The sequence below is a fragment of the Haliaeetus leucocephalus genome, unplaced genomic scaffold (assembly GCF_000737465.1).
Source record: "Haliaeetus leucocephalus isolate CR32 unplaced genomic scaffold, Haliaeetus_leucocephalus-4.0 Scaffold577, whole genome shotgun sequence".
NCBI lineage: Eukaryota > Metazoa > Chordata > Aves > Accipitriformes > Accipitridae > Haliaeetus > Haliaeetus leucocephalus.
The window spans coordinates 6,630,727-6,640,299 of record NW_010973013.1 but is presented as its reverse complement, the minus strand read 5'-3'; the positions used below and the strand labels follow the sequence as shown (position 1 = coordinate 6,640,299).

Sequence of the window (9,573 nt, the reverse complement as noted above, 5' to 3'; positions counted from 1 at the left end):
AGGAATGTGCCGTTATCACAATGTGACTGGATGGAGGAATTAATTTTACAACAGATCCCATGCTACTTCGACCTCACGCTCAGTCTGCGGAGCCAAGTCATGCAGTAACCTCAGCTGTTCTGCATTGGGTGGGCCTGTGGGTCACATCTTAATCCAAAAACAAGGAAAGGAAAGAAAAAATACTTTTTATTTCCTTTTCTCCTCCATGGAAACCTACCCACACAAGAAGAGTAGGCAATACCATTCTACGCTGAGGTCTCTGCTTCACTCTTAGGCAAATGAGTCCTGCGTTCAAAAAAAAAAGAAAACATAGTCTTCCTCCTGTTGTTATATTGCTCTTTCAGAGAACCAGCCACTGTCCATGCTTTCCCAGATCTCAGTGCCGTGCTTAACAAGCAAACTAAGCACAAGCTCATGCTGGCTACAAAGTTCAGGTCACCAAGAAGGTATTAAGAGAACAGCTCAGTTTGCCAGCTGCTTGTAAACACCATATTGCAAAGAAGGCAAAGGCAAAACACCCCTCTCCAGACCTCCCCCAACTTCCTTCCTTTTCTTTTTTTTCTTTTTTCTTTCTGTCTTTTGCTTTCTTTCTCTCTTTCGCTCTTTCTTTCCTTCTTTCTTGTACGGGGGTTCATGAAGAGAAGCAAGACTTGTGCATCACAAATGGTGGAACTACCCCCACCCCAGCCAGCTTCCCACCCTACAGTAATGCACAAGCCCATCTTATCCTGTACCTGCCCCCAGAAGGTGTTTGTCTCTTGATCTTTTTGGAGAAATCATGCAGTCTGATCTGCTGGGGAGTTCTGCAGTGCAGGCGCCGGGTGGCTGGTTCTCCCCCTTTCCTGAGGCTCATAAATGATTGTTTTTGGACAGATAGGCAATAAGAGCCACGGCCACCCCAACGTAGATGCCAGTTCCGATTGTGATGGACAGGACAGCCAGGAAGAGTGCTCGCCGGGAGCTGGAGCTTGCGTGGTGGAAGTCCCCCTTGGCTACTGCTTTGTTTGTCTGCAAGATATACAACAACAACAATGCAATACATTTATTTGTTTCACCTGGAAATGAAGATGTGATGCTCATTTCTTGGCTGAAACATGATCCTGGGATATGACAGTAAACCGGCTGGAAATCAGACACTTTTTTAGTCGAATGAGGTTATTTGCACAATTAGGATGATGATGGAACCAATGGCCTCTCAGGTGGTACTTTTAAGTGCCTTTAAGCTTAAACATATCCTAGGATTTAATACTATGCATCACGATGACTTCTGAGATGGCTCAGCCTCCCCTGAGAATGTGGACAGATGGGCTGTGAGTCAAGGGTCTGCCGTGTCCCCTCCAGACACAGCTACGATCCTGCTTCTGTGAGATGGCTGGATTCCAGCCTGGCTGGGAAAGGTAGCAAGGGAAAAGCCCTCTAAAACCGCCACTTGCACAAAAACGTTCTTCCAAGTCAGCTGAAATGTTCTTACCTTGACAAGGGCAAGAGGGGCTGAATTTTCCCTTCCAGTGCAGTGCTTTTGAGCAAACTGACTAGGTGGAACGACTGGCCCAGGTTCACCACCACGGAGAGGCCAGGTACCACCAGTTACCTTGCATCCACTTTAGGCCTCAGCTTTAGTGCAGGACAGACACCTCAGAAACCAGAGCTAGTAGACACTCTTTTAGTCTTGATTCAGATGAACACTTAGGCATCCAAGCAGGGCAGTTCCCTTGATTATCAAGGGGATCATGGACATGCTTAAGTGCTACTCTGAAGTAGGGCCATTGGTGTTGGAGCCACGTTCTTCTCTCTTGGGGGTGGTGCATTCAGCTCGATGTGTCAGCTGGAAGAGAAGTTTCTATTTTGATGGTGCTAAAGTGGCCGTTGTGTCTCTCGCTATGGTTCCCAGTGGCTCAGAAGACTAATCCAAAGCTCTGGTAATTGTACCACGTCTCTGTGTAGCTTTGAGTACTCAAGCAGGTGCCTTGAGTTCAACTTGATCAGGTGGAGTTCCCAAAGTTATTTGTCAGGCATTTTGGCTTGAGCACAATCAACCTCACAAAGTTACAGGTTGTTAGTACAGCTGTCAATAATGAACACAGAAAGCAGAATCACAGCCGACTGGGGATTGTCTCCTGCAATGATCCCACAGTCACACTCACATCAACCGGCTGGCCACTGCAGAGAGCTACATCTGGAGTTTGAGAAGTATTCAAATATCGGTTCTTCTAACACATCCTTCCAGACGCCTTCGAGTCCAGGACCCAAGACAAAAGCAAAATCCCTGCTCAAAACAGGCAAAGGAAAGTGAAAATTGGCCAGGACTGATCTACCCATTGACAGGACCAACTAATGCCATTTCAGTGGGTCTCAGTCTTGCAGCATGATGAAAGGAGAACATCATCTTTATAGACCATGGTGTGATATCAGCAGGGTCACCCGGCAAGCAATAACAGATCTGTCACCTACAAAAAAAAGGTCTTGTAGAAGCATGTGAGCTGCATAAGTTCTGAGACAGTCTTTGTTCCCTCATTAAAATGAGTGAGGAATTCGTAATGCTTTAATTGTATTTCTCCACAATGCTGTATTTGCTGGGACGCTTTCTGCTTCAGTGTCATCTATTGCTCTATTTTTGTCTTTTTTTTTTTTACTGTCTTGCTACTCAGAGCAATTTACAGCAGCCAAATGACAAGCTTCCATGCTTTAAAAAAGGCTTCTGGCCTTTCTGTCAATGACTGTATTAGGAGAACCGTCTCTTCTCATTCATCAACCTAATTTTTTAAGCATAATGCCTTATAAATGTTTCAGGCAGAAAAAATGTCAAACAATACATATTAAAAAAGAAAAGAGACTAGGCTGCAGGTGGGAGGAAAATGATAATTTCAAAACAGCAACATATAAACAACTCCCAGGTTTACACCTAGTGTCATATCCATTCATTTAGATGGAAAAGGCATCCTACTCACTTTGCAAAGGATGTCTGGCCAGGCGTCTCAGCAGGGTCACCAGGGATTTCATGAGCTTCTTTTCTGGGACCTCCAAACACTCAAAAGAAGAGCCCTTTCCAGAAAAATGCCAGGGGCTTTGCGGATCATGGACATATTTGTTAGGGTCGCTTAAAAGTCTTGGCAAGGAAAGCAGAGAAAACTTTAGAAAGAGTTGGTCATTCAGTTCTCCTCAAAGATTTTCTTCAAGCATCTGCTATCCATCACAGCATTAATAAAAGGATTGAACAGAGAGGCTCCTATTCACTGAAGTTAGGTTGGATTTGTCAGGTGAAGGTAAATGCACAGCACTGAAGCTATTTGAGCTTTTGGATAAACTGAGATAAACAGTTTCAACCCCCCAAATGGAGCGAAAGTTTGAAAATGCTGGAACATTTCAATTTGACATTTCTGAAATGTCGCGTTATGTTATGGAAAATTCTGCAACATTTGGGGTTGACCTCTTTGAAATGAAACTTTGTACCATTTCAAAAGAGTATTTTTTTCACTTAAAAATAGATGGGAACTCAAAGGGAAAAGAAACCATTAACCAAAATGTCAAATAATCTGAAATCTTGACAGTATGTCTTGATTGGATTCAATAAGAGGTCGGATCTACCCAAAATGATGTGTTGAGTGACCCAAAGGGATTCAGAAGGCTGATTTGTCAAGCACTAATAGCCCTTTTTCTGATAGGATCTTCAACCTAGCGACAAAGCTGATCGCAAAGAACAGCTTTTTTTCTTGATGAGCTCTTTGAGGACAGCCCTGACCTTTGTGAAAGGATAGGACCTATGGTGCAAATCCAGCTTCTTGTTAAAATGTTCAGCCCAGCCAAAACCAGGTGTCTTGTATTAGTCACATGCTGCCGTAGAGTTGCAGAATTTTGCAGCTCCTGTCTTTATGATATAGCTTGATTTTGCTTGGGGAACAGGCCTGCGCTTTCACAGAAGTTCTAGTTTCTGACAGATTACCTAATCGGAGTGTGTTTGTTTTTTCTTTTAACTTAATGCATATTTTGTGACTTAGCAAAATCAAATCCCTCCTATATTGAATTCTGAACGTAGAGTGCATTGGTAAGTGCATATGGGAAAGACAATCTTATATTCCTCCTTTATTCCATTCAGAAAGGTTTCCATTGAGATGGAGAAATCATCAACACAGAAACCATCCTCCATCAGTGTAAGACTAGTCTGAAAGGATTTGCTTATCCCTAAGAAAATTCTTTGTTGCTATTCCCTAATTAGTAAAACCATCCCATTACTCCCCGGTGTCACTATATGCAAATTACAACACTTCTGCAGGTTTAAGCTAAACAGATCTGGAAAATAGTTATTACACAAAATGCAATTGAGGACAGGTTTAATAGGTTAGCATTTGGCAACTAATAAGCATTTTTTCTTGATTTTTTTTTTTTTTTTAAACAGGGATCAGATCTTTGGGATCTCCGTGCACTTTGAAGAAGTCCCTTGGTTTTGGTACCCATGCAAGAGCTTATGATCCAGCGCATTTGATATCTGACCCAGAGAAGCGACAGTCTGTTTGGGGGCTTCCACGCCAGGGATGCCTGTGTTCTAGCAAGCACCATGTAGGAGATGAGAACAAGAAACGTCTTGTGTAGACCAGAGAGCCCAGTCAGACCCAGTCTCACCAGCTTTTCCTTGATGTGGTAGAAAAGGTGAAAAAAAATGGTCATTAAACCCCAAAAGAAGCCAAAACATCTAAATGCAGATAGTGGTCAGGCTGTTCACTTGTCTTCTTAGTGTCTGTACCTTGGGTACTGTTAGCTGAAGGATAAAACTTGTCTACTTACAGAGACTGGCCACGTAAGCCCACAATCAAACACTGCAGACAGACAAGCAGATGCAGTGATTCAAGTCTCCAGAGCCAAAATAGGTACACGTACAGAGAGCGGTATCTGTTGCGGACCCCTGGTAATTGCTGCCAGCCACAACACTGGGACCTCAGACACCAAAACAAACTCAGTCTTTGTTTTTGACATATGTTTTTAGGTCAAACGATAAATGTTTTCACAATGCCACTGTGGTTAAAATTCTTCAGAAAAAAAAATCTAATTTAGCTAATTAAAAAAAAAAGTATCGCAGATAAAAACATTCAGTAAGGAAAATACCCCACCAAATTTTGGATAAAAATGAGGTCACCTTTATGGTGGGCTAGTCTGCAAACTAGTGCAAGGAGGATGTGTTAAACTGATGCTGCCTCTACTTTCACTGAACAGCCCCATCCCGTGATGGACATGCTCTGTGCAGCCCTGGGTGCCACAGCCTACGCAGAAGCCTTGCCTGAGATGACAAATCCCTGCATCCATCCAGCATTTCTGCTCAATTAGAGGTGGGGATGGGGTAACACACACCACCAGTGCCCTTGCCAAGCCCCTGGGGCTGATGTGCCAAATGGTGCAAAGGCACTGTTTGTCCAGACATTCGTATCCAGCCTGGAAATGGATTTCTGTGAGCTCCTCTTCGCAGACTCAGCTCTGAACTCACAAAGGCAATATTTGCTTTTATTACTTCTTTGCCCTGAAAAGCAAAGCCCCATCTATGAATATTACTGGACTGAATACTTAGCTGGTATTAACTGGCCTATCATGCTTGACTCTGGAGGGTAACACAGCCAGGACTGGTGCAAGAATGAAGATCCAAATGCCCTACTAACAAAGCGCTTTATTCACTACAGCCTCTTCAAGCTAAATGCCTTAAATTAAGTAGTAAGGAATACAAACAGCTATTCTAATGGGCTTAAAAGTGGCTGCAGAAGTAAGAACTTTTCCTAATCGGAATTACATTATCTGTGGAGCTTTACGGTACTTCTACCCATTCCCTTCTTCCCTTCCCTGGCAAGACTGTGGCTGGCAGCCACATGATTGATGAACCAATTTAATACAGTCTTTGGGCAGCAGCAGGACCAACAGGTTTGATAAACAGAACAGGGGACAAGTGCAAGACATGGGATGAATTATGAGCGGGGGATAATTCATTGCATAGCACCAGGCAAGTTCCCTCACTGCACAGCCAGAAGATGAGATACTTTTCTTGCAAAGGGTTTGTGTCCCTGGACTACCCCTGCCTCTTGGTTTTCCCTTGGTCTGTGTCCTTTGGATGCGCAAATATGACTATTAACTTGCCAGCTACTGGCACAGGTTGTGATGAAGCCTGGGTACTCCAAAGCTGAAAACAGGAGCTTAAGCTAATACCAGCCCGCAATCAATCCTCTCTTTAGAGGCTCCAGAAGTAAGCCAGGAAAGTGAGGAGGGGCAGGGGAAGAAGGGCTAAGGAGATCTGGAAGGTTTATCTTACTTTGTTTAGCTAACAAAATGAATGTCGTGTTGTTTAGAAACACTTTCAAGGAACTTCCCTGGAGTTTCCACTTGAGCTTCTGCAAAACATATTCATCATGTCTCTGGGCTGCATGTTTTATAGGCTGAGAGAAGATGAATACTGTACCTCCACAGCTGCAAGGCCAAAAAATTCTGCTGCATCCCACAGTGACTCATATATCATACTCAAAAAATACCTTCTGGTATGCTGTATCTGGAAACAAGAAACACATTGATCACAATTATTAATCCTGCCTCATCTCCCTGAGGCTGGAGAGCAGAATGGCTCCATGTAGGAAGAGAAGAGGGTATCCTGACCCCTTTGGTCAGGTGATGGGAAGATTTCTTTTCATTTCACGGGAAGAAATAGCCAGCAGGGATGCACAGGCTCCATGCAGCCACTGGCCAGACCCTGAGCCTTACTTCTTTAAGTGGCGTGCAAAAAAATGGCACAGAATGAGGATAATTCATACAGAAAATGCTTACTTCTTCTATCTTTCCTCTAGTCAAAAGCTCTGGCTACTGTTTCCAACTTGCCCAACTTGTACTTCTGCTGATCTCAAATTTCTGGGCAATATCTACCACTTTCAGGCTTACACCACGTATTTTCACTGACAGTGAGAAAGACTCTGGAGTCCTTGCTAAAGATACAGATGGGGAAAAGAGTGAAGTCAGGATTTGCCTCTGGACCATGAATGACAGCAGGGAGGTGCCAGTCAACAGGGGAAAGCATGGGGCTGGCAGACACCTGACATAGGGGTTGGGACGTGGCAGGAAAGTTTTTAGTCCTGAAGAGAGCATCAAAGAGACTATGGAGTCCCATCAAACAGTTCCATGGGCAGAAATGGTGAACTAAATAAATGAACAAATGGTTCTTTGCTCTGTCAGGCATTTGCAAATTCCATTATGCCCATAGTATAACAGAAAATTTGGCCCGTGGCAACTTGCCTTTCAGGTACCAAAGAGCTTTTCCGGAGGTTTCCATCATTTCTGCTGGGAAGTTGGCCCAGGAAAAGGACATGAGTCCCAAGCAGACATTCCCTGTCTGGAACTTACTGTGGAAACAGTGGGGAGCAGGCATCACCTGAAATGCAGGCACTTCTAAACAGATGCACAAACCTCTTAGACCCAATGCTGGACTTAATCTCTACTGATGCTTAAGTTTCTTTTCCTCTTCAAAGGAAGGCATCCAGCCTAGTCTAATCTAGCCTTCAGACTGCAGCAACCAAAACCAATTGCTGGATCATCTTTGGGAAATTCCCATCCATACTCCACTGTTGATAGGTAGAGACTAGGTAACTTGCTTGGGATTGATGTCTTTCTTTCAGTGAGGGATCAACCCCACCCTGAGCATTTAGAAGATAAAAAGCATAAGGTCTTGACCAGATCCTGCTCTGTCACTGTCTGGTAGCACTGAGATCCAGTTGAGGTGGCTGATAAGGACCATGAGACAGTGAATGCCTAATGCACGTGGAACTTCCCCTGGGGCAATGCTGAGATCCTATGAGTATTTGGGTAGCAGTGACAAAAGGATGATACAGGGACGTCACCAGAGTTTCATTAACACACTGAGAGGGGATAAACTGGCATATGCAACTGCTGCTGCTGCTTTGCTTGAGGCTCTTGCCAGATGTCCCAAGTACTCTGCGGCACCTCAGAGCGACAAAACAAAACCCAGTGAAAACTCTTATCCCTGAAGGATTTCTTTCAACAATGAATCCTCATTCTAGTAAATAGGCTTCTGCCCTCAGTGGCCGGAGCATAGCAGTGTGCAATGTGAGTCCATCGCAGCGGCCACTTGCTGCTTCCCATCAGCAACCCCTCTGACCTGCCTCACCCCCTTCCTCCCCATGGCTGTTCAGTGAAAGAAACAACAGGCTCATCACGGTGGAGTTAGGAACAGCCACCTGCGTGAAGGCGGTGAGAAAGTTCAGGCTGGTGGCCACCCTGTGTCTGGAGTAGTCTCTTCTATTGCACTTCAAGTCCGTGGGTAGTTTAACCTGACATTTGTCCATCCAGCCCTCCAAGTGGCATTTCCTTCGTTGTGAGCATCACCTTCTTTGTCCTGCAACGGCATATGAACTTCCAGCCTTGACAAAATCCTACCAAGCTCCTGAACGATGATGTGGCAGGTGAAAACAAGTGGCCTGAATAACGGGATTTCTACTGCCACCAAATTAAATGATGCCGTGTTGGTGGAAGGGAAGGTACTGGGGACAATATTTATTCCTGGAAATCCATGAAAGGCTCAGGAGAAGAGAGTGTGAATGAGAAGAGGGTGTAAATGGAGACCAGCATGAGTGTGCTTCTTCTGCATGACCAACCTTTATAACATTTGAGTTGCAGCCATCGGATCGTTTTGGTATCAATGTTTTTCTGCTGGAATTTGAAAATATGACGTAGGAGAGGACGTGATTCAGCCCCCGGCTGGTGCTGCCTGTGGTGTTTGATTGTGTATTCAAGTGCAGATAAAACTATAAATGTCCGAATGAGATTTTGACACTTGGAAAAACAAGAGCATAATAATGAGAACAGCAGGCGCAAAAGGCCTGAATGAGCAGAATGCAGAGAGACGTTTTTAGACAAGCTCCACAGCAACAGCAGTTCATTTGATTGCACTTGAGAGAATGAGACCTCAGCCTGTGATACGAGGGCAATTCTGTTTTGGCATATACAGGAATTTGAACGTTTATGGTAAAGAAGATGATTTGCCCCCTCTGTTTTGCTTCTAGCCCTTAAGCAGATGTCGCTATTTTGTGATGAAAGAGAAGAAAATTTGGGAAAGGTAGCATGTGGTGAAGCCTAGTTTAGTTTACGCACACACAGACGTGCCCACACAGACTTATACACAGCTGACATGGGTTTGTGTCCACATACATAGACATATACGTGATCTGCCTATAGGTTGGTACCTAGGTACCACTTAAGTTTATCAACCAATTGTTAGTGACCAATTCAGTCCCAAGGGGCTCTTTATTTTTCCCATTTACATGGCTGTTTGTTTCATCTTAGTTTGAAGACATGGAGTTTAAAATGTGAGCATAACTCAGGAAGGGAAAACTGGAAGTGATTCCTATTTTTCAGATTCCATTCCATTTTGTGAGTGGCAAGAAGTTGCCCTCAGCTCAGGGGACTTTACAAGGTACTTTTTGCTCCTGGTGCCCCTACTCCTGTCACAGGATCTGTATTGGGACTGATTGGACAGTGCCAGAGATGAGTCTGCATTTCAGGACTGTTAGAGTCTCTTGATATTGCATCTGGTGTATGGTC

At 44.2% G+C, this 9,573-nt stretch overlaps 1 protein-coding gene across 1 annotated transcript in view; it reads right to left on the bottom strand.

The window, feature by feature from the left end:
- Positions 1-849: 849 nt before the first annotated feature.
- Positions 850-9,573, bottom strand: part of SYNDIG1 (synapse differentiation inducing 1) — a 62,905-nt gene continuing 54,181 nt past the window's right edge. Inside the window, exon 3 of the mRNA XM_010577802.1 lies at positions 850-1,008. Coding sequence (XP_010576104.1) covers positions 850-1,008 — 159 coding nt within the window. The remainder of the gene's footprint in view (positions 1,009-9,573) is intronic.